General features: G+C 41.3%; 1 protein-coding gene across 3 annotated transcripts; it reads right to left on the reverse strand.

The window, feature by feature from the left end:
• Window positions 1-243: 243 nt before the first annotated feature.
• On the reverse strand, window positions 244-21,301 carry NAB1 (NGFI-A binding protein 1). 3 transcript variants are annotated; one of them, XM_059820304.1, is made up of 8 exons: window positions 20,483-21,301; window positions 14,744-14,877; window positions 13,673-13,724; window positions 7,926-8,036; window positions 7,667-7,669; window positions 5,447-5,588; window positions 4,106-4,255; window positions 244-2,955 (listed from the first exon to the last, which is right to left on the reverse strand). In XM_059820304.1, exons 1-8 carry the CDS (start codon window positions 21,299-21,301, stop codon window positions 2,864-2,866), a joined length of 1,503 nt encoding a protein of 500 aa, XP_059676287.1. In that variant the 3' UTR covers window positions 244-2,863. The 3 variants fall into 3 exon arrangements, with proteins under 3 accessions (XP_059676287.1, XP_009818314.2, XP_059676288.1); XM_009820012.2 differs by lacking the exon at window positions 7,667-7,669; XM_059820305.1 differs by lacking the exons at window positions 7,667-7,669; window positions 7,926-8,036 and adding an exon at window positions 12,043-12,045.
• Between the last annotated feature and the right edge of the window lie 4,507 nt (window positions 21,302-25,808).

Below are 25,808 nucleotides of genomic sequence, written 5' to 3' on the forward strand. Positions count from 1 at the left end.
CCTTCCTGGGTGTTAGTTCCTCCCTCCTCGCCTTGGCCCACTACAGCCCCGCAGGCCATGCACAGAACAAGGCCACCCATAAATGAGGATTCAACCGCAAGAGCAGGAAAAAGCTTCCTCCAGCGAGAGCTGCAGTTCAAGCTACTCCCTCCTCCCCCATCCCCAGCAAATTAACATCTCCTTTTAGAAAACACAATTAAGAGAAAAAAAAAAAAGAGAAGGAAAAACCCTGGGGAAACTAAAGAGTTCTCACGGTGAATTTTATTTTGTAAGCAACAATATAAACATGTGAATAAGAACAGGCATCACTTGCAGGGCTGGCCTCTGATCCAGAGTACCCTGAATCTAGCAAGCCTTCAAGAGCAGATGAGGGCAAGCCCTCACCTGCCACTCCAGAGGCTCGCCAAGTCGCAGTCCACCAAGACCTTTGTCATGGGAAGACCAATGCTTGAATATTTGCTTTACCAAATGTATGTGCAATCTCGGAATGTACCTCCCACCCCACCCCCAGGTTAAAAAAAAAAAGTCATACAGCTGCAAACCAGTAAAAAAAATTGCTTCCAGCTTATTGAGACTGAAATGGCCTGTTGGACTATAAACTGAAATATCATTCTAGAGATAACCAACTGGTCGTGACACCAAGTACTGTATTTACAACTCAAAAATATAACTGTTATATACTTTAATTTATAGCAAATTTAATACATTAGTGTTTACAAAATAAATTCTGGACTCAACTGAAACAGCGTGCTGCTTAACAAGTTCTTCTTCCTTCCTCTCACTTCATTCGAAGAGACCAGCGAGCCTAAAAGCTTCTTCTGTGATCCACGCACGACTTTTGATCATGCCAGATGTTGAAAAACCAGCACATTTCCTGCATCTCTAAAGTCTTGTTGCTTGGTACCTTCTATCACTCAAGCTGTACAGTTCAACTCTTAAGCTGTCCTTTAACAAGTTCCGTACACGTCTCATGAAAGCTACTCAGATACTAACCAGGGCACTGGCTAACGTTACAAACTGAAGAAATATCTTATCCGTACTACTAGCTCACACAACAGGAAAGAGGAAATATAACTACACGTTCAATCTCTTATTTCTAACAGCAAAGCTGCGCACTCCATTGCTTAAAGTAAGATACTTCAGTAAGTGAAACAGTACCATACAGTTCAAGAATCATTTTTTTTTAAAAAAACCAAACATTTTAATAGTATAAAAAGTTGTTTACTGGTGTTTCTACTATAAAGCTTTGTTCCACAAATCAAAAGTGATAAAATAATTAGATATGTTTACAGTGATAAGAGACTGCAGTGTAGACATTTCAGCTCACATTTTGCTGACCGTTTCAGTACAACATAGACTGTGACTGAATCGTTAATACACATCTATGACACAGAGCAAACTGCAGACGTGAAGTGCACACCTGAATATGGAAGTTTACCCACTGGCATGGTTAACTTACTTTCTTCAGCCCTCCCTTTCCCCTCCAGAACACTTTGTAGGCAAAAACTGTATTCAGAAACTGAGGCATACAACTATTTTGACTGCAGGAAAGCAACTCTTATTGAGGGAGTTGCGCAGAGGAAAAACGGATGCACACAAACACACCATAGTAAATTCCAAAGTTATATGCCGACTATTTCTCCTTAGACAAAATGACATCTGCAAAAGTGAAAATGTACAAAAAATAAAAACTGTCAAATAAATAAAGAATACAGATGTTAATTAATCACATATATAAAGAAACGTATTGGCATACTGTATGCAGTATACGGTATATTCATAGAATCATGTGGGCTGGACAGCACTTAATAAGGAGTCACGTGCTAAAGACATAACTCCTTGTCTCTCTCCTCCAAAATATCTTATGGTTTCTGGATATCAAGTGCAACCTTTTACACCGATGCAAAAATCCTGCATCATATTTCATGTCTGCCACACCTAGGATGCAATTTTTTTTTTTTTTTTTTTTCTTTTTTCCTTAAAGATCCACAGAGAAGTCCAAAAAGTGATAATGGTCTGAATCACAACTTTTGCAGCCCTGTCCGTGCTACTTGGTCTCTTGGGTTTCCTACCAAATGAGATTTTCACAATTGTACAGTCTATCAAACCACAGATTTCCCCAATGAAATGGGAGCCAATCATATGGACTCTTCCATACTCTAACTGGCATTTTCTACACTCCTGAACTGTAGGTAGGTATTATGCTGTAAGTGTGTTACACAAAGGCTGCTGAAACCATTGAAAGTGATGTAACGATAGTTAAGTGTCAAGTACATTCGCTATAATACAGAATCAGGGTCTAGGTCTATCAAATGCTATATCCACATAACATTTTAAACCATGAAATACTTTATGCATTTTCCTTTTTTCTACAAATATTGTTGCAAACTTGCTGTTAATTGTGTCACGAGGTTCGCGTTCCTAATTCTCCAAGGATTTTTAATTCAAATGTTTAACAACCATATCTACGCTAGGTACACTTAAAGTAGACATTGAAATTTCAAGTAAAATGAACTGTAGCCACATCTACTGGACTCAATACACGTCCCGACATCTAGGTTTACTTTGATAAGTTATACAAATACATAATACATTCTTAAATAATGAAGACCCACAATATTAATTTGTGAATCTTCCCACGTTATAAAACCACTTTTACAGGAATGTTTATCCACCTGTATTACTGTTTTAGTTTGCAGTGTCTCTTGCTTTCCTGTTTCCACAGATTACTGTACCAGTTCTTAGGCTTTGGCTATTGAAATCTCTTATTTGAATGAGGCAACACTGGTTATTAAGGCTGGTTTTTTTTTTCTCTTGTGAAGTTTCATTCTTTACTATGACACCGTTTTCCAGAGCAGAATGACTATCTTGTGTCTTCAGGTTCTGTTTTTATGACCTTCCTTTCTATGTTGTTAAAAGCCGAATGAGGAAAATCCTTTAAAATACCAAGGCCTTCTGCATTAAGAAAAGAAAGGGGGAAAAAAAAAAAACCAAACATGTTAAAAACACTGCTGGGAAACAAATATATTCTGTTCTTAATTCAAGAAAGAGGTCCATGAACCATATGGATACTAACACTTGAAGCAATAAATTCTGCCTCCTCCTACTGGGCTTTAACCCAGCTGGGTTAGAACCACCTCAGTTACATTGCAGTGATGACAGAGTAATCACCACGATTTACTTCAACTCTCTCTGGGAGCAGAGGTTAGCGGACATGTGCTCTTCGCTTGCATTTTGAAAGGGAACTGGCAAAAATCCCCAACTAGAAATTTCACTAAGTGAATTATCACTGGGATTGGGACAAACTGCAAAAAAGGTGAGCTAAGACTGCAATATACCAAAGTGGAAGACGCAAGATTCTGCCCAGTCTTCAAAACAACTACTTTTGCATCTTGTCTTTCAAATAACCTCTTTCCTATTGCATCTTCCAAACTCAGGTGCGATTTTATTATTATTCCTAAAGTTGCGAGAGTCTCAAGAATTCTTGGCTTTATCTCAGTGCACCAAGTATTAAACTGAAACCACCCATATAGATTTCACAAAGGATTCTTGCTGTCTTCTATCAAACTTAGAATGAGTTTCTCCCAATGCCAGAGGTCAATGACAAGACTGCCAGTGAGTAGAAGTCAGTGAATGGGAAACCCAGTTCAAAAGACTTACTGCATGATTTGGTTCACAGTACAGGAACAGTGCTAGGTCCTTATAAACTAGAATAAAAAGGTCTTTTTTATAAAAAGAAGTCCGATTCCTTTATACAGAGTGAAGCCATGTTATAATCAAACTGCATTACAATGACAGCAACATAAATATTTAACAGCAGTAGTTTGGGTCAATAGCGCTCTCTGAGGACAGACACATGCCAGAACCTGCTTATCTGAACCTAACTACTGCATCCTCTAAGCTTTTCCCAAGTACTATTCAATCTGATTCTAGATTAGCTAGTAACACTCCTCTTGAAGTTTTGTCCAAAGCCTTGATTAAAAGGTTACACACCAAGCATGCCAGGCTGAGCTACAAGCTTCTTCACTCAGAGACATCATGTATTAGTAAGTTCATCCCAGGTTTTGTAAGAAACGGTGGGTAATTTACAAGGACCAGCACTAACCCGAGGACTGGGACTTTGCCTCACCACTGGGGTAAAGCCGGATCAAATCACTGCACAGAGGTTTTCCGACATGCTGCTCTCCATCAAGTGAAATGTGCTGCAACTGTCTACTTGGCAGATTTGATATTCGGAGATTCAGCGGTCTTTCACCTGGAAGTTGTTCACAGTGAAAAATTGATGTATTAAAAGCAAAGCAGTATTAAAAAACAGGTAGAGACTTAAAAACATACTAATTCTATCAGCAATCCTGAATTCCAGCTGCTCAGGGAAGATTTCTAGCAAAACAAGGCTTATGTAAATATGCTGCTTCACAGACTATTCCACAGGCACTGCCAGAAAGGGACACTCAGCCATACAAAAAAAAAAAAAAATCTCTCTTATTCTGCCGAAAAAACCCTTGAGATCCTAAAAATTCCCGCTCCTACTGCACAATCCCTTTGAGATTCTGAAAATTCCCACTCCCACTGCACAATGGATAAGTGGTATAAAGAAGCTTGCACTAGCAAGAAGAGCTGGATCCCCACACCTAATTCTTCCTGTATACTCGTGTACCGCATTGCTTGACCAATACACATAAATGAAAACCTATGTTTTAACACTTACTTATATTGATTCCCTTAGTTTCTCCCTCTACTGCTTCTCACCACTTCCCCTTAAACAAACTAGCTCTTAAAAAAAGATACAAGAACTTCTGGTTGTATTTCTTGTGTTTATAACATTTTGTCTCATTTCACAACAGTAAAAGAAGAAATCCAAACAGAAAGTGCTGGAACAAAACAAACACTCCTAAAATTAATTCAAGCTAAGTAATAGCCAGTTGGTAAATCAAAGAGAGAACCACAAAACTGTAAGCTTTTTGAAGAATAACAAGCTATTAAGAGCGTCATTAGAACTGCTTAGTTCTAAGTAATTTACATAGCCAGCTCCTCAGGTTCTGTTCCTAGACTGCACAAACAGGTAAACAAAAGGGGGTACCAACTATATTATGTGCTTTACTTTCAATTTCCTCAAAGCAAGAACACAAATGAAATGCAACATTCTGCTCTACAGGATAAAGCTAGAGCGAAGTTCTGCCCTCAATCATAGTAGTGCACCCAACCTTCTCCCCTCCCCACGTTATCCACAGGGAAAGCAGTTTGCCCAGATACATTAGAGTAACAGAGCAGAATCTGACTGTACATCTGATCGCATTATTTAGACTGTAAGCACTTCAGGGCAGAGATCTTGTCTTGTCCTTTCAGTGCTCAGTATTTTACACTAGATAAATAACACCACTGGCAAAGGTTGCGTAATATCAAATGTATTTGCTGGCAGCAACGCCATGCCTGGAAGCTACCATACCTTGTCCATCAGCATTATCTAATGACATGCCATTGGGGCTGTGCTCTTCTGAGTTCTGTCTATAACACCCTGTGGAAAGACGTCTCTCTAATGCAGCCTGGTTGCAAAGAAACTCCATCTGTTTTGCCATCACCTTTTCCGCCTGCAAATAAAGAAAAAAAAAATTCTCTATATATACATATATACAGCGAGTCAAAACACAGGGAAAAAAAACAGTATCAGATGATAAGACTAACAGCCTAGATATAGGTTTTTGTTGACTCATATGTACAGATGTGTGCTTTACAGTTTCTTCAGAACTATCAAGAAAACAAAATATTTTTGCACTCAAAGATTTTCATACTGTACATCTGAGTCACTCAAGAACACTTAAAATGCAAGCTGCTGTAGTTCATCCACGCAGAAATGCAACATGAAATTCTGTTCTTCAAAAACACACAAAAATCACTTTCTGCACTTTTGGACTGCAGGTTACATGAAGAGAATCTCAAGTAAAGCAAAAAATAATGTCTTAATTATCCAGTTAGCTCTGTTCAAATATATGTCTTCACAAAGCATTCCAAGAGCAATGGCAACATCTGCTGAAAACTTATGCCAAGATTTCACCAGACATCTTGGAATCTTTATTTTAGGAAACAGCACTACACAAGCTTAAAAATCTGCCATTCTGAAAGTGTAGGATGACAGTATGTTTGTGGGGGATAAAGGTGTGAAATGTCTGTCTAGAAGAAGAACAAGACCTATACACCTCTAGAGAGTGAAACTAAACAATGCAGCGCAACGTGGGAGGAAATGGCGTCTGAATGTTTGTCATTGACTTTAATGCCAAGAGAATTCTAACTTTCAATATAATCTTGTTCTCGAGAATGTAAATAAGCATCTTGCAAAAATAAAAAGAAAACAACAAGTTAAGAAAGTTGATTTAGAAGAGCCACAATGAACATAAGAACAGAAAGTGTACCAACTTAACATCTACGATCGGTAAGAAAAAATTAATTTCTCTTTCAGGTAATGCCGTAATTGTTTCAACTAGTACAGAGGCCTGTTAATTGCAGAGCACGTAACTTTTCTTGGGAGATGATGAAAGCCCTGACTTCCCACGGAAGTCTGCTTACTCAGCATAGTTCAACAATCTACAAATACAATGACAGCATAACAGACCAGCAAGATCTGAGCTTCTCCAGCACAGTGATGACCCTGACAGGAGGGTAATGACATGACCGATATTTACTTACTCTGGCTTAGAGCTCATCAGGTTCTGCAGAAGAACACTGATAGCTCAAGCTTGGTCTTGGGAGGTAGGTAAAAAAAGAAACTATTTTCAATTAGTTTACTTTCAAGTGTGCTTTAACTTTGCTATTCTGTCACTCCTGTTATAACTTTTGAACTGTAAAATAATTTTTAAGAAGAGTAAAACATTTCTCACTCATGCCACCTTTGTTGTTTAATTAGGATAAAACCAGAATTTTAAACTGTAATGATGCTTCTGATCACCGTAGAAAAACCTGTAGAGTTACAGATACATTTAAGCTTAAAGTAAATCTCTAGTCCTTTGTTATGTAGCAGTGACCGATGAAAACTTTAAAGCATATAAAAGATGAAAATAAGCTTGCAAAAATCAAGTTCATTTAATCATTATGTGACATCAGAACAGGTAGCATAATTGCTTTTTGATCTATCACAATGAACAGATTTGTATGACTGTACTCAACTTTGCAACAGAAGAAGGTAGAAGACAGGGTAACACATCTAGTCTCAGAAAAAAGGAGTGTAACTCCTAAATGTAATCTTACGTGAAAATTCAGTGATTGCATTTGCCCAAATCAGCTATACAAAATAAATTTGTTGCAACTTAGCATGAAATCCCTCTTTGGCAACAACTGGCAGTAGGAGATGCGTATTTTGCCTCAAGGCTGGGATACACTACAGAAAAGACAAAGAAAGAATCGAAAATCTGTCTCCATTTATAAAAAACTTTCTGGATACTCAAAAAACACTGCACTTCCACCAGGCTAGATGTTATTTAGAAAGGCAATTTATCCTCTCCGATCCAGAGGTTCGCTATTTCCTAAACATATTGGCCTTTCTTCTTACAAGAAATGTCAGAACTGAGGACTCCAAGATCGCCTACTCTATTCCTCTAGACTCAGTAACTTGAACTTTCCATTTATAGCTAATAACGCAAGTAACACAGCACATACTGTACCAATAGTACCCTACTTGCTCCCAACAGGCGATCATGTAGTTTCAAGCCTACTACACTAGATCTTACCTCCTTGGAACGAGCAAGGGTAAAGCTGTAGCACTGTGTCAGAACAGTTTCAGGTGAATTAACCCAAATTAAGAGTGATGCCATCACAGCTAAGCTAGGTAGCCTTTGAAAATTGATGGTAATTACTTTAGTCATCAAAAAAACACATCAAAATCAATGTACAAAGACATGGCCTGTATTATTCACAGTGTAGTGTAGTTGGTTTACCTGGGAATTAAGAGCTGTTGAGTCTTCACTCTTTCCTTTAGCCAAAGCAAGTGGCATTTTGTCTTGCTGATAGAGCGTCTGGACTGTGTCCTGGAAATCAGGATAGCCATCCTATTGAGCATAAGAAGAAACCAAACACCAGGAGGGACATATTATTGATTTTTCTTCACCCTCTCTGTATACTCAAAAGAAAAAAAAAAACCCACATTCCTGAACTTCTGTGAAAATTCTGGACTGCAATTTACATGTTCATGCTATCCACATCATCTAAGTTTGTGCATAAAACACACACAACCCCTCTACAACAACTGCTATATATCTAAAATGGCATACACAGACTATCATATCTCATCTCTCACAGTTTCAGGTGAATCCAGACTACTGTTGTCACTGACATTAAACTAGTTTACATTCAGCCTTGCCAGGCAGATTCAGGCCCGTGGCTTCTGTCACTCTTAACATACAGCAGCTTTGAAGATTCTTAAGAAATCAAGTTTCTATGTAGTCAAGAATAAGGCACAGCAGCTGAATATACTAACCTTGAGAAACTGAGCAAAGCCTCCTGAAATTCAACGTATTTCACACAGAACCTCTACTAGTATCACAGAATGAAATATCACCATTTTAAGAAGTACGGCAGCAAAGACTTTATATACTATGGGAAATCATGATTCAATAATTCTTTCAGTCTCAAATGCTTATGACATGCAAATCTCTTTTGCAGCTTGCATATGTACCAATAAAGCAAATGAAGTTCCTGTGAAAGCCTGCCAGACTCCATTAAAATAAATTAATCATCGAAGCAAAGGTTCACGATGAGAAATTTATCCTGCTCGGCATTATAAAAGGAAAGCTCACGTAAAATAGAACATCCAGAAATGTTTACAAAAGTACAGTATAGGTGACTTAAAAAGTGAGAGGGAGCTGGAGACCTTAAGACAGACCCAAACCTGAAAACAGTGACACCTGTCACCGAGGATCCGTAGACCCTGGTATCAAAGGTACCCCAAATTAGATGTATTTTCCTTGGGGATTCCAGAGGCACACGCATGTGAATAACAGCATTTTTGACAATAGCTGGACAAACGGGTTACAGCCCAAGAACAAGAAAAGCAATCTTTCAGAAAAACCACGGGGGAAGGACTACAAAGTCCATGCTGTTGGAGGGCTGCCCACTGACTTGCAGAGCGGTGGGTGGTCAGACCCACGTCAGGTGGCCAGAGCCCCAGTGCAACATAATGCCAATAAACCTATTCTTTATGCTCATGGAAAAAAATTAAATATATATGTCTGAACACTGCACATTGCTTTTATCCACCCAACATACTCCCTCAGCGAAAAAATAAACATGATAGGTATGCAAAATTTCATATCCAGGTAAATTGCCACAAAACCTCATCCTCTAGAAACAAAGGCTTTGCAGCGCATTTCCACGAGCGCTGACCATTTTCTTAGTTAGACCTAAATTTGTTTGGGAGAAGAGAACGATTATGTGTAGGAAGATGAGAAACTGAATACACAACAACCTATCACTCAGGATCCTATTTTTGCAACGAAACAGGTAACGCGGCTCTTTATAACATATCTGTGATCACTTGCCAATACAAAAGCAAAGGCTGTTTCCTAAAAGTGGGGCCGGCTGCCCGTTGCTGCCTGTTGCCGTGACTGTCACCCGTCAGTCATGCAGATAACTCTCGGATGACGAGGCAGTTCTGGATCACCTTCCTGGAGCCCTTCCCCACCCCTGGCTGCTCTCCTCCCCGCTGCCCCATCAGTAAGGGCTGACAAGCAGCAGGCTGGGCCAGGCACGACCTGCTCGGAGGTTCCTTTTCGCTCTGCGGTCAGGAGGGTCTGCTGCATGCAGTGCAGCATTTTTGTTTTGCCATGCTGCTGCTCAGTTGTTTTTCAAGTGGCTTCGTGCAGCAGATGTTCTCAGTCCCACATGTGCTTTTTTGCTCCCTCTAATGACATTTTTCCTATGCAAACAGTAGCTTCTACTGCTTTTGCTGTTTTTCTGAAAAACACAAATCCCACACTTCAACTGGTTTTCTTTCCAACCCTCTCAGCAATGGTGGAGGTGGGCTTTTTCTCTCCTCTCCCTCCACCCGTACCAGCACCGAGGGAAGACACTTCCTCGCAGCCTCCACTCAGGTCTTCCTGCCTGTGCCCCTGACTCCCACTGAGCTTTGTGAAATGAGCTTTTGCAAGCTCTCCCCACTCCTCTCGTTCAGCTGAACAGAGACATTGACACACACAACAATTCCTTTATACCACAGACAGCAAGAATATTTTTCAAACTCTCTTTCTTTGCTCTCTTGGCTGTTGGCACTGACTCAGAAGGGGAACCTCGCCGACCCCAATGCAATGCAGCAGCAGCGATAAGCAGTCTCTCCCTCCGTGACTTCTGTGTGATATACCTGTGACTTGCTTTGCTTTCTAAGCTGGTGCCACAACAGCTCATCGCTTTGAGCAGTGCTGGTACTGAGTCAGAGAAGATGACCAAAATAAGGGGGGCCCCCACCCCGCAACACCTATGCAAGAGAAATCCTCGCTCTGCAGGAGGATGTGCCGTTTCCGTCCCTATTCGCCTGTCCTGCTCTTCGTCCAGAGCGGATTCAGGAACTACAACCCCTTTTTCATAATCTGCTTCCAAATCCCAATTCACTCCATTCCCTTTTTCACTCCCTCCACACCTTTAGTCTGTCATTTGCCTGGAATTTTTTCCCTTCTCCTCGCTACGCTTCACTCCCACAGCTCGCCCACCCACTCTACGAATAAGAGGGGGAGAGCTCGCAGGGGAAGAGAAAGGCTTTTACAGGTAATTTGATGTAATTCATGGCATATTGTTTCTTTGTAATGCTCGTGTGAGTCTCATATTCACAAAGAGGATAAATTTACAATGATGGCTGTAACCCGGCGATGTTGCAGCTTGCACACACAGCTCTGCTAGCTCTGCTCAAGGATGACCTTCAGAGGCTCTCTGGAGGTTTTTTTAAGTGTTATTATATTTCAGGAAATTAACTCATCTTTTTTTTAAGTAATCTTTTACACTATGCAAACAGGGTGTGAAGTCTTTCCAAATTCAAGCACTAGTATTTTAGACCACGCTTTGCAGAGACATTAATGACTAATAGGTAAAGGAATGGTGAATCAAAATATGGAGTTCAGCCTTAAAGGTCATTTTGCCTTTCTGTTTTACCAAAAAAAAAAAAAGAAAAAAGTAAAAGACAGCGCTAGTTACAACAACAAAAAAATCACCCATGTTCAGATCCTTTGCATGATATTAGCATGATAGTGAGCTAATAGAGCCACAATGAAGCATTGCAACTTTAAACAGGGTAAGGAATTCTTATCCAGAACAGAAGGAAAAATCTGCAGCATTTGCTACCTTTTTCATTTTTACCTCCAACTTTCTAAAAATAACCAACCCACCCCCCGCAAATCCCCAAACATAGTACTAAAAAAAGGACGTTTGGGTTTTTTTATTGCAAAATGCAAGCCCCAAGAACCCAAAACACCGCACGTAAAAGTGATCTACTGTGTAATACTTCATCTTTTTTTAATTTATTTGACCAAAAGTCCATGATTTACAGTGTACCTCAGAATTATAATGCACTGAAGTAATGATTTACTCCTTAGAAGACTCCCAAACTTGTAAGGAAAAAGACATTTATGCTGATAATAACACTGGTCATTTCATAATTAATAATGCTATGATATCAAATGAAAGATTATTCTATTTAGTTTAATTTTCAATTTCTTATTTTGGAAAAAAGTCCTATTTCTGAAACAGTAATTTGTACAGTTAGGACATGAAATTTTCACAAGCGTTTTAAAATATGACTGGTAATTTTAGAGAAGAAGAAAACCAAGTAAACATCCTTTCGCAGAATTACTGCACTAAAAAGCATCTAGAGAAAGCAGGCCTTCCAGACTCTTAAGATTCCACCATACAGAAAATAAGAGAATGCACATCCTCTAAGGCTGTCCAAATTTCCTGCTCTCCAAAAAACCTGAAGTTTCAGCATGTATTTTTCAGGATTTTAATTTTACTTTTTCTTTCAATGAAGATCCTGTGGAAAAAAGCACCTCCCTTGCAGTGTGTCATTTTAGATACTTGCTCATCATCAATTATTACTGAATGAAGGAAAAACATCCTAATGCTGAAATCTAACAGTCAGTGAAATACTATTTCAAGCAGAGGAGTGGCAGCTCCCCACCAGCTCTTATAAATCAGGAGTAGGCTGGACAAAAGAGGGGAGACTCAAGCAACCATCCTGCAACGCGTTGGTCAAGGCAGATAATGGTGAAGGTGGATAAAATCATTTAGCGCAGCTTTTCCCTGCTCTTTTTTGTGGACCGAAGAACAAGCATAGGTCAAAGCAAATCCTAACACATGTAAATGACGTGACTGGCTTACAAAGCTACAAGTAAATTCTCAATGCACATGCATATTTGTATTATGTAAACTCAAAGTACAACTGTACACAGACTGATGGAACTTAATAAATAAATAAATAACAAAGATTTAACTCCTCTATACCTATTCATAACCGCCTCTTCAAAACTAACTGCTCTCACTGGGGTTTGCCTCACAGGAAAAGCCTTTGTACAGGTAATAGAGCACCGCAATACTGAAAAAAATGAAAGCCTTACATTCGGTGCATCATTTATCACAGAATGAGTTACATTTGAGAAACGCCTTCCAGAATATGCTGCAACTTTCCTCTAGAGTTAAAGAATATATCGCCTATCTGTGTCACATACAAATCTAGCTCAGGCCTAGCTTACATTCTAATGCACCCTTCACCTACACCTTTTGGAGTAGACAGTACAATAAAAAACCTCCCAAAACACTAAGGATTAATTAGGTACCCACATAACAGTGAAACAGTAATTTCTTAAAAAAATAAATTAAAAAGGAAGAACTGCTATTCTTATGAGGTATATAGGTATACATGATTACAATTGGTTTTGTTTTTTTTTTTTTTTAATTAAAAAGTGACTTTTTAAAAGGCCTCAAGTTTACTTCCCAGCAGTGGTAACTGAAGACAAAAGGTAAACTACATATATGTAGCTCCCACACTCCTAACAAGAAACTCGCAGCATCTCCCTAAGCAACATCTTGTGCAGGTGTATACATCAGTCATGTTTACATGTGCTTCTTACACAACACTAATTACAAACCCCCGTAAATTAGTATCTATAGGCACAACCACTTGTGTTGACATATATAGCTTTTCATTAGCTTTTGACTTTTCGGTATGATCAGTTTTATAAGTTCTAGCATAGTCAAAGATGCCTAGTACTCCACCATCAATCCTTATCCAGAACTCTGGATTCTGGACATGATCAAGAGCCGACATAAGTGAATTGAGAAAACCCCACCTCACACTGACATAAAAGCAGGCGGCCTTATGGGAAAACCCCTCCTATAACGCTCGAGCTTATTTCACCACGGGAAGTCAGTCAGTCCCATTCCTCCCCCTCCTACTCACACAGAGTGCAAAACACAGAGAGTTAACTTCACCATTAAGCAAATCCTACTCTTTACCCTGCTCCTACAGCTTTCTCCATCGAGCATTTACATTTGCAGAGACAGGGGTGATGTTCTCCCCCTCTCTCTCTCACACCCATCAACTGTCTAGCAAATGTTTTTCTGACAAATTTCCTTAAGACAGATCCCTTCAAAACAAAAGTGAATTTTAGCATGCATAGGTCAAAATACAGGAGTCACAATACTGTACCTCTATCTTGATTCTCTTTGGTGACAGCTCATCCCTTTCTCCACATTTAGATCTAGAAGAGAAGACACGCTATCAGTGAACAGCACGTTAACCCTGACCATCAGAAATAACAATGAAAAACAGAGTCAAGGAAAAAAAAAAAAATGAGGCAAGAACAAGTGAGATGCACAGAAAAAGCCTCCAATTCACTTGGACATGGCAGTAAATGTCACGCAAGTATAGAGGAATACAAGCGCATTGTGTTGTTTTCAAAAGCATCAAGAGACTCAGGCACTCTTCTTCCGAACAGAAAGCAAAGCTACCTGAGCACAGAGAATTACAGAAATGCCTTTGGCACTGCTTACCCAGAATAGATGTATATTTACGTGAATCACTATGGAAGAAAGGGGAGCAAAGGAAAACTATAAAAAGCTCCTAGAAGTGTAGGAAAATGTATTTTGAAAGGATACTGCATTACACGTGAGGGAGTTAACATTTAAAAACCAATATATAGGAAGTATCAAGACTTTCAATCACATTTATTAATTCTCAAGTTTTAATTGTATTTAAAAGCTGTTAAGCCTTTGTTACTGTTTCACAACAGCAGTTCATTTAACAGAACAGTTAACAACTGAAACTAGGACTCAGCTTCCCTTCCTTTAAAGCAAGTTTGTAAGCCACTCCCTACGACTTTATCTTTTTCATTCCCTGGAAACTAACAAGCCAAATCTGTATATGGAAAAAAAATAATTGATACATTAAGCAGCTTTGGCTGCTCTGCCTATTTACATTAACCTTGAAATACACAAATGCCTCAAATACTTGAAATGCCAGCCCCTCAGATGCCTCTCAACATGCACTATCACCACAAAATCTGGAAAACTAGAGAGCAAATAAAACGGTGATTCAAGACAGCTAAATCTTCACAGTTTGAAAGCTTCACGACTTAAATAGCATTTTCCTACCCTCCTCAGAAGAGCACTTTGCTAGCTAAAGAGCAAGAAGAAAGCGTCTCTAGTGCTTCAAAAGAAATGCTATCAGACTGATTAGTTCCCTGAAAGTAAAGGTCCTTCGAGTTAATTAAAACCTTACTTGGTGGTCCTGTAAGTATACTTGTACGTAACTTCTCGAGAGATTTGCCGAGCTAGTGCGAAGAGTTCATCTCTCCGGGTCAACAATGCGTTATCTTTTACACAGAGCTGAGCGGCTGCTTCATTAACTGTTAGCTGGAAATTAAACACAAAAACAGGGATTCATGATTTTGCATACTTTCACCCATTGTGCTTGTAGAAGTACCCGTTCCTCTGAAACAGTGAAAAATTTCAATTGCAAGTAAAACTACCTATAATAGTATACTAAGCCCTGGAGGGTTTCTTCAGTTTCTTTATATCCTCACTAAGCCAGGTAAGCCTCTGGGAAGAGAAAAGTTATAAATCTGTATAAAGGACATAAAATGCACCAATTTAAAGTAAAACGTTATTGTAAGACTCTCTCAATGTGCGCTGCTTGTGCCTCATCCCAGCATTAATTAAATCTTAGTATAAAACAGTAGCTCTGAACGTTCACAGTGTTTGGCTCCCAAAGCCTCGTTTACAGGGAATACTATTTTTATAAACGCAATATGCCCAGGACTTGGGGGGAAAAAAAAAAAACAAACCCTGACAGTGTGGGTACAGATGGCTTTCCCTGGTGAATACAGCATAAATTCTGTAGAAGGTGATGGTTTAAGAAACGATTAAACTTTTTTTAGCTACGTTTCTCACCCTCGTGTTTGTGAAGACTATCTTCAGACATGAATCAAATGTAGCTTGTTTCAAGGATGTTTTCCTGAGCCTGCCGGGACACATTTCTAGTGCCTCTGCTGCTGGCAATACTTTCATAAGGGGGGGGTGGGGGGGCGGGGAACCCTTAAGTTAAGGCTGAAAATGGTTTTGCAATGCTTTTCAGAAGCCTACAGGAAGTGGTGATACTGTCATCAATTACACCAGCTTAACAATACTGCCGTCTGAAAAGCCTACGATCAACAGTACAGACAAACAACAAAATTATTAACGCAACTTTATTAATATTACTTATTATACGCAACAAAATTATTAATTCACTTCTTCCTCAGCTGAAGAACAGCCAGCACTTGTAATGAGGCGTAATAGCAAGAGGCCACCAGAATACTACAGGTGTTTTTTCGAAAGTGCCCACGACTCTTCCACTCTGTTCCTAGAAATGAAGCTGCTGTGAATGGGCTTGGCTTCTCGCAAATGAGCACAGCTGCTTTGCTGCTACTGTCAACAGTATGTTCTGTATCTGTCTCAGGCTAGTGAATATTACAAAGCAGCTCGGTTTTCCACAGCACAGTCAGCATATTCACGATGGATTGAGACGTGCCATCCCCAACCCTTGATCTGGCAGCGCAAAGAACAGCCGCGGTTCAGCGCGCAGGGTTACGCGGCTGAGGACGGGCAGGACTGCACACGCGTGACCTCAGACACCAAAAGCACTGCTCATACAAGGAGCGCTTTTCATGGAAGCAGGTCTGCAGTTAAATGGTGTCTCTTGGGAAAAGGCTAAGAAACTCGCTCCTTTACCCCGCTGCCTACCACACTGCAGAACGTTGCTTGTGAATTAAATCACAGAGGCCAGCAACTCACCCCAAACACCGCATGCTCCATCCCCAAAGGATGAAAGCTGTCACGAGACACGAACGACACACAACCATGCTGTCCTTCGCCGCAGCGCTTGATGTCATCCAAATTAGAAAAAATACATTTTGCCTAATGAGACACTTGTTCTCCAGGAAGGCTGAAAAACCAAAAGCATGTATATCGGAAGAGCTGGGATTCTCGCAGCGGCCTGTGCCCATGCAGTACTTCTAGTAAAACCTGACACAGAACTGCTGTTCCTAATATTTCATAAGCATTTTTTCCTGCGTTTAGCATAAAAGCCTCTGATCTGAGTAGGGCATTTCCTGCGATACCTGACTGCTAATCAGAGTGCAAACATATCTTTAACAGGCGAACTGGGTATGTTGCCTGATCCTTTAGTCTCTGTACAGACAAAAGTATCTCACAGAGATCAGATGTACAAGGGTGGGAAGTTCAGGTTTAACCTGTGAAACACCTCTAGGTTACTATGTTCCTACAATACAATGTACTAAAATAACAAACTATTACCCCTTAGACAGGAACAGTTGTTCTACAATGTCTATCTTTTCAGAAAAAAAACAGGGGGAAAAAAGATACAAGAATAAAAGATGAATACAACACTGATGAAAAGAATTACCATCCAAAGCAGGCATTACTTTCTGTAACAGTGATAGCTATTACTTTGCTGAAGATGAATAATACGGCTAATGCTTACAAAATAATTCGAGATGGTTTTTATCCCTCAATGAAGTGTTGAAAGGTTGCAAAGAGCTGAAATGACTGAAAATTGTTTGGGTAGTTGCTGGCAAATGCTGTTTACCCTAATATATGAAAAAAGCCAAATGTTTGTTTGTTTGTTTTTCCTGGTTTCTTCTTTCAGGTCACATCCAGACTCGCTGAATTGAAGTGCATCATGGCTGCCTGCCTTTTCAGGAGGCATAATACTGCAGATAGAAAGTGTTGCATGCCTAAAAATAAAGATTCTGTTTGCTGGAAGCCTTAATGATATGGAGCAGCATATAACCATACAGGCTGCACGGAGAGGGATGGATATATTCCCATCTGATGGGGTTCATAGATTCCCCCACTAAAAAACACATAATTAAATATAAAGCCCTACTGTTTTGGTGAGTCAACAGAAGAAAAGGAAGAGACCAAGCTAGACGAAATTTATTACTTGCATTTCTTATTCCTGTTTCTCACACTATTAAACAGGATTTTTTTTTTTTTGGTTTTATAGGTACCTAGACAAGCACTGAAATACTAACACACAAACTACAAATCTGACTCAAACATGCACAGGTCACCAAGTTCAAGGGCATGCCTTGTACTCATCCCTCCTCCAGTCCGACTTTAAACACAAAGTGCTCTCCATGCTTGAAAAGCTGTGTAATACCAAAACAATGGGATAGATTCAGGACAGTATGTTTATTAGTTTTGGAACATCTCTGAAAGATTCTGCATCAGATTTTACGCTAGATCAGTGCCTTATGCAGATAATCCTACCGACAGCACACACTTCCAAACCAGCTCAGTGTCTACAGCTCTCACTGGCCTCCAACGGCTGCTCAAGCCCTCTGAGACACTCCAGTGTTCATACTGAAACAGAAAATATTCTAATTCACCACTAATAATTCCATCAAGTTTGAGTTTAATTTGCATGCAACTCCACTCTGCTTGAGGAGCCAGAGATACCCTGATCTTTACGTTAAGCAGCTAACCACTACTTAAGCTTTTAAATTCATAGTGAAGTTTATTCAGCTGTTCACAGCCAGTTGCAAGGAGAAACCTTGAACTGTGAGGCAAAATGACAGCCTTGGAATGTATTAACACGTGCAGAAACACAGTCTCTGGACAAGCAGAAACTTACCTCCCTGGTTGTTTAAGGTCCTTCCTTCTGAGCAGCAAATTGTTTAAGCCATCAAACCCAAAAACCCATTGAAGTTGAGTTTACAAAAGGCAAGCTCTGGTTTAGCAGATTTTAAACAAAAAAATTGGTTTCATTACTACTATTTGTATATTTTCTGCTTTAAAATGGAAATGGAGAGAAAACTGTTCAAGACAAAACTTTGTGAAATCCGGCCTCTTTAAGCAAACAGTGAACCAATTATGAGCAAATTCTTGTTGCTTGCATGTGTGCAGTTCCCATCAAGTTCAGCGAGGCCCCACATGCGTAAGTGAGGCATAAGTCAACCACATACTCCTTTGATCTTGTGCCCTTAATCATAATAGAGATAGAAATATTTCCTAAAGCCAAACCATGCTCTCATTCCATTTTTAAACATGGTTTTACAATGATGTAGTAAAGATCTGTAGTGCAGTACTAAAAAACCTAACAAGGCAGAGCAGTCCTCCTTTCTTCCAGTTCTTTGCTACCCTGCTCCCTCAAACTACCACCCCACTATTCATTCCTCCAGCTTCACAGAGCCACTCCTGAGCCTACCACACGCCCGACACAAAAGCTGCCCCCAGCGCCCACCTCCCATTACACTGTTGGATGCCAGGAAATTATCTTACTAGAAGTCCGCCCAGATTTCAGGCTGTATTCTACATCCGCTACCCCAGAGAGAGATTGCAAAAGCGCACAGCTGCAGGCATTCTGCACCTTGACTGCCTCCATCCTCAGGTGGGGAGAACCCCCTTTCTCCAAACGCTCACTCTGCAATAACAACATACACAGAGCATCTACACAATTAATCCTTTCAAATCCTGCCTTCACCTCATACGCAACTTGTTCTGTTACAGGAGAGACTCCCGCAAGGTCAGGGGAGTAAGACGAGATCTGTTCTTGCACACTGGATGAATTCATAGCTTCTAAGTGTTCAACATAAAGCCACAAAGCACGTAAGTGAAAGCTGCACAACTAAAACTGTGTGGTAGAAATGCGGCTGACTACTAACAAGTTCCCTTGGAAGCATCTCCCCAGTCTGTAATAAAAGCCCTAGTGAAGTCACTGCTGGTGATGTGCAGTTGCCTTAAAATGTAAACACATAAACAAAAATGTAAAGAAATACGCCTTGTTTCCTTCTGCCCTTCTACTCAGAAGCATAAAGAGAACCTAGTCTTACGCTATGGATCACACACCTACAAAACTTCTTGAAGCGAAAAAAGGCTAAAGCCAGTACAGTTTTTTTGGCACTCCTGTAACATAAACATTGCCTTTCCTTTTGGGAGCTAAGCCTTACATGCCAAATTTTAAATCCAACTGAAATTTTGCAATCACTGTTAACTGTGAAAATGCTGATGCAGCATTCATATCAACAGTGTTTTGGCACTGCTTTGAATTAATGTTTGTTCTCCTCTTGTACTGTACTTTGGCACTAGGGAGCTATTCCCCACACAGACACACCTATTGCGTTACAACATATGCAGTGTGAGCCTCAAGAATGCCAGAAGAGAAGCGAAGGAGGCCCGCGTGGACTTTTACGGACAAGAGGGAACAGATGCTACGCAGGTATTAAGGGACAAACCTTGAAATTACAGCCACCCATCAGCACTGGAGATGGTCCTTTCCCTTCCTCCTCACATAGCCTGTACTTCACCTGACTGTCTTAAGACCACTATGCCCAAAACACCCCACAGGTTGTACAGTTAAGCTTCATCCCAATTCAGACACAAAAAGTCCCACCCCACCGGGTTTAGAGACCTCATCAGCAGAATCCTTTTTACCTCGAGGGCACAAGCTACAGAGCAGGGTCTCGAGGTGAGGGAAGACAGCAGAGGGTAGTAACCAAGCCAGGGGATCCTGTTACCAGAGACAAGCCATTTTAGTTACTACTCTTCCAAACAACCAGTCTACTCTCAAAGCTGCCAGGGAATATCAAGGCAGGACTGCTTTAAAAATGTGCCAAATGCCTAGAATCCCAAGGGCCACGCTCAGTGCAATACTGGTTTGCTATTTCAGTGCCAAACTGTTTAAACCCTCTGCCTGACAGGCAGCACCAGTGACGGAGCAGTCTGATGACACCAAGCTGAAGTCATCAGTGCACGCATGCACACACCCGCCCAAGAAAGGGTACTTCTACTGCACCCGAGATCTCTATTCCAGGGCAGGACTGCCTACGGCTCCTGTAAGACACAACACTCATCACCGGTGAGAAGCACCTGTACAAAAAGTGTACCCTGTGATCAACATCTCATAAAAGGTGTAGGAATAGGGGAGGAAGCCCCATTGTCGCTCAAAGTATTTTACCTCGTGGAGGGTGAGATGCTTGCCATCCTTTCTTTTCGAGTCAAATCTGCCATATATTGCACTGTACTTCCTGATCTCCTCCTCTTTGTGAGGGTCCTCGTCACTCATCTCAAAGATGTGACCAATCATCTTTGCCAGTTTCTTATTTGTTTTCAGTAACTCCTTGACTTCGTTCGAGTCACTTTTGGGCAGGGAGGGAACCATACGTTCTACGCATTCAGCAACTGACAGAGCAGCGGCGGCATCCAGGGTCTCACTGTTTTCCTTTGGTGAAGCTGGAGAGCCAAGGTCAGCCGGGGAAAGACTATGTTCGCTCTCTGTGGTGTGGTGCCCTTGCCAGAGTCTCGGTTCACTGCCGCTCTGCAGCGATAAGTTCCCCACCGCATCGGATTTGCTTGCGCCCACGCTTTGCACGCACGTCGTGGCAGCACATTTTGGAATCTTCAGGTGAGGCTCTCTGGTGCTGCTGTTCCTTTCGTAACTGCTGCAGGATATCCCCAGCCACGCAGGAGACCCTTCCGGCAGCTTATATATTGGAATGCTGCTGACCGGTAAGGAGGTGAGAGGCTGGTTAAAAAGACCAGGGTTTGTGACCCAGTCCCTCAAAGCCTTCTGCAGCCTTCGGACATGAAGCGGCTTGCTAGCCATGCCTACCAGAGCCATTATCTCCAAAAACTCCTCTTCACCTGCCTCACAGAGCTGCTGGACGTCATCGCCACCCTGCTGAATGAAGGCATCGAAGTAGAATAAGAGATTTGCTTTTTGTAGTATTCGATAGAGCTGCAATTCCCCAAGGGTTCTGGGTAGAGCTGACGCCATCACGGATGACACAACCTGCCAACAGTAAAAACAGGGAGAAGATAAGCACCAGAACACCGACATCCAGATGCATTCCCCCACCACCACCCATCCCATCCATAAGGACGTCAACTCAGAGGACAGGATTTCTTTCTCTCGTTATAAGAACACGTATGGAAATGAAAAAAGGAGCGATAGCTCTATTTTTTGACTAGTTAACTTAATGGAAACATTTGTGGAAAAAACAGACCAGCAGATAGCTGCGATGCACCTACAAAAAAGATGATTCAAACATGAAGCCAGCTTGTTTTCAGCATTCCCACTTCATGTTTGTTCCCAAGAATGTCATTCAATATTGCTCACTGCTTCTACTTGACTCTCTTTTATATCTTCAGATCAAAATGATCACAAAACACTCTGAAGAATTACTGAATACTTGATCCCCTGAAGATAAAAAGCTCATCAGTTTCGGTTCGCCTTAATTCTCAAATCATTTCCCCCCATAGCAGTGTGGAGGACTGTAAAAGCAAAGCAAAGCAAAGCGAAGCGCTTCACAGAACCCCAGAGGGTTAATGAAGCTGGATCAGTAAAAGGGTGTTTCGGAACCAAGTACTTCGACAGTTTTCCCCATTTCACATAAAAAGGATCTAATGCCTCTGCTGATCTTAATTACGGCAGCAACATCCGCAGACAAAGCAAAAATACCGATGGATTCCAACACATACAGTTTAAAAACATTGTTTTGAATTCACCTGCCCCTTCCATTTGCTAACAGGCCTGCATGTCATTGATACTTACGACATGAAATACCATTCAGCAACACAGCAATTGCGCTCTAAGGGCTCCCAACAGACAAATTGCAGCGGTATTCTACCCTTACGGCTGCAGAAAAACCATTTGCACAAGTTTCAACTTCATAAAACCTGTTATCCACAGTTATCCCGCAAATAATAAACTCTTCAGAGAATTCTAAGATCTCGCACACACACCTCTTCACTCTACGATGGCTTTCACAACTGCAAGCGGATAATTTCCAGTATTACTGTATTAAGCTAAACCACCAATCAATAAGGTCTAAAGCATGTAATTTATAGTTGGTTGGGAAAGTAACAGAACTAAGACATGGAGCTGGTCTGCTAACATTACTCTGGCTCTACTATCACATTGCACTTTAAAAAAACCACACAGTAGTAACCTAAAAATCAGCACTTACAGAACGATTTGCACACACTGGGGGGAAACTGTTTTAATAACGTGCAACCCCTCTCCCCCAGAACTCTGAGGCAAGAATGTATGTATGCTTAAGGACACTGGGAGACTGGTAATCAGAAGTAAAACTAAGGCAGAAATTATTTTTACAATATGCACTTTTGCATATTGGTGTTTGTTTGGGGTTTTTTTGTTTTTTTGGGGGTTTTTTTTGTTTTTTTTTTTTTTGTTTTGGGGGTTTTTTTGGTGTGTGGTGGTTTTTTTTTTTTGTTTTTTTTTTTTTTTTTTTTTTTTTTTTTTAACAATACACGCTTTTTCTTCAGCAACTCAAAATATAACGTACAGATGTAACAAATAGAACTCAACCTCCACTCAGGAGGCAACTGAAAGATCAGGCTTTTGCTACAGAACTTTGATTAAACTCTACTAGAGAAAAATAAAATTAGGAGGCCAACAGAAACTTTACAAAAATGTATATGGCAGCAACAGGATGCATATATTCTTTGTACGCTGGTATTTGTAAAACAGAATGGACAGCAATAGCCGTTTAGATCTGAGCAGCCACCTCAAGGAGCTGCTGGTGAGCTCAAGAGCCAGTAAACTGCACACTTTGGAACGCAGGGTGAAACTGGAAACGTTTAAGAGCTACGGATTTTAGAAATACAGATTAGCTTTCGAAAATAATAGTTAATTGCAGAAAAACAATTAAGTACTGTCTCCACTCAAAGATGTGAGCGGCAACAAGGAAAATGAGGAAGATCACTTAAGGTAATGCTTTAAGCAGCACGTAATTCAGTATTTTAAAAATTGTTATTGCTTCACAGAAGTTCTTAGAAAAATCCTCCCATTCCATACAAACTTTGACAAGACAAACGAAACTAAGAGCTTACGGTTTAGTGGCATTTCAGTAAACTGCTCCTGCCCTCCCATTTCAAAGGATGTTGACTTTCTACCATCACTACCACAAATTAACTTATATAACTGTTACAAGAATACCCATTTGCTCTGAAAGTCATCCATCTTAGCACAAAAATCTACATAAATCTACATAAACGGACTTCATGCAGAGAGCTAAATCAAATGCTGGGAGGACGGTGGCAGTGAAATTACGCACAGCCCAAGAGCTCCAGGCAAGGCACGGAGCTCATTTTTCCAGCCCACAGGCTGGAAGAGCAGCAACAGTCCATGAGCAGCCTTTACCTAGAGGCTTCTAATCAACAAATCTCCTCATGACAGATAAAACTGGATTAATATGTACTATGGAGGCGTCGGTAGCGAGTCCACAGTTCAGACTGCGTTGAGATTTGCATTTAAAGCAAGACTGAAATCCCTTTGTTTTGTACTTTAAAGACCAATTCTGTTTTCCAAATTTAGTACAGTAACTCCTGAGAGGGCCACACAAATTTTCCATTTAAGATTACTACCAATTTCTGCAGAGAAGACATTTGCAAACACTTCTCCTTTTGACGCCTTTCCTCCTCTCATTAAACTGAGTTCCTTCTGCACTCACCTCGACGACATCCCAAGTACTTCTAAACTTCTACAAGGGGAAGGCTCCCTCCCCTTTCCCAGACAGCCTCACCACACCGCCAGCTACGCTGCTTTTCCAGACACTACTGGTCCGCTCAGCTCACTGCCTACAAAGCCAGGAAAGCAGGTAAGCTAGTCGACCTGGAGGAGTAAGACGAGGCTTAGGAGGAGGACAAGCAGCAAACAAGGTTTGCTGAGAAAGCGGCGCAGCACTGCCGGAATAGAAGAGACCGTCAACCCAAAGGACACGGGGCATTGCTGTTGCTGCCTGGCTCTGCTTCCCTACCCAGCTACGGCAAAGCCATAGCACACCCACTCACGTCTCGGTGCCACGCATCTTTCAGGTGACCTTTAAATTGCATCTAAGAGACGTAAAGTACTGCTTTCCACCACTGCTGCTCTCATTTCTTGGTGCAGCAGGGACGGTGCTTTTGGGGCAAAGGGTGAGCACGAGAAGAGGTTACGCAATGAGAAGACTCGGGGCGAGCTCACTGCCAGGAGACACGTGCGTAGAGCACCTCGGGTAAGACCCTGGGGCACCGTGTGCGTTCCCCCTCTTCTACAGCCCGCTCGGTAAGTCTTAGGCTTTCTAATCTGTCATCCCAAACAAACCTGGTTCGGGGTAACAGCCTGGTAATGTCCTCTGGCGAACCCCAAGAAGGTAACCAGAACGATCTGCCGCCCTTAGGAGCAAGCAAGTAGATCTTCCAAGGTATGGCCAACTGCAAACCCTGTTACTGCAAAAGGCGGGAGCGCAAAGCTGGCATGGGAAGGTCTGCAGGAATAAACGAACGCAGCGATGAAGGTAGAGCTGCTATTTCTCCCCCTTCTTTGCTCATTGTCCATACCAGTAAGGCGTGTGGGAACACACAGGGAAGAGCGGCTGTCTTTCACATTTTTCACATATAGAACAAAGAAAGAAGCTAGGAAATTCCCCGTAACAGAAAAAGCTGTTTAAAATACACGCAAGGGTGCGTACTGTTACAGCCACGGAAGAACCAGGAAATTGCAAGTCAGATTTTCACGCAGCCTTTGCAACCCACAACCATACATTCTCATTTTCCACATTACCTCATTCACATCCACAGCCTATCACCCCACTCGCCATGCCCGCCTCTCCAAACGCTGGATGTCACCGTAACTCTGACCACAAACATAACTCCTAGGAAAGAAGGAAAACAAAAACCACAGAGACACCACACAGCGCTACTAAATATTTGTAAACAATCAGTGCAGGAATCACAACCTATTCCTGCAACCAGCTCCCTCTCTCAAGAGAGCCGGCGGCGGCAGCAGCCCAGCTCAGCGCCTTTAACCGCGGGAGAAACACCCGTTTCTTCCCGTTCTGCCTGGTCCGAGTTCAAAGCCGCACATTTCCCGGAGGTGGCAGGAAGATACGCAGCTGCAGTAAGCAGGTGGTGGGTGTGGGTGAAGCACTGGGAGAAGGAAAACTCGGGAGCTGTGGGATGTAAGCACGGGGCAAGGGCTTCGCGAGCAGTCTGCCTGCTTTTCAAGGTTGCGCTAGAAGTCAGAGCAGCCGAGCAGCCCTAACTGATTTTTAGAGATTTTTGTTTCAGGTGAATTATAGCTGAGCTGTCACCAATTAAATCAGGAATACGCACAAGGAGAAAGTGCGAAACATCGCATTCCTGTATTTTAGGCAAAAGCGATTATTTCATAATATATCTTGATCACTTTGGGCGTTTTGAAAAGTCTCTGAAGACAAACCGGATTTGGGTTTGAGAGCTGGCTGCTTTGCATATTCATTACATTTTTGCAGCGTTTCCAA

Source organism: Gavia stellata, chromosome 8 (assembly GCF_030936135.1).
Source record: "Gavia stellata isolate bGavSte3 chromosome 8, bGavSte3.hap2, whole genome shotgun sequence".
In the NCBI taxonomy this organism is placed as follows: Eukaryota; Metazoa; Chordata; class Aves; order Gaviiformes; family Gaviidae; genus Gavia; species Gavia stellata.

Bases quoted from the DNA above. Each gene is read 5' to 3' on its own strand.
- NAB1 (XM_059820304.1), bottom strand. From the start codon at position 21,301: ATGGCGTCAGCTCTACCCAGAACCCTTGGGGAATTGCAGCTCTATCGA. The intron at 8,037-13,672 runs GTACAGTATTGT...TATGCTCAATAG, and splicing joins CAAAGAGAATCAAGATAGAG to GATGGCTATCCTGATTTCCA. The intron at 4,256-5,446 runs GTATGGTAGCTT...AACAACTTCCAG, and splicing joins AGATAATGCTGATGGACAAG to GTGAAAGACCGCTGAATCTC.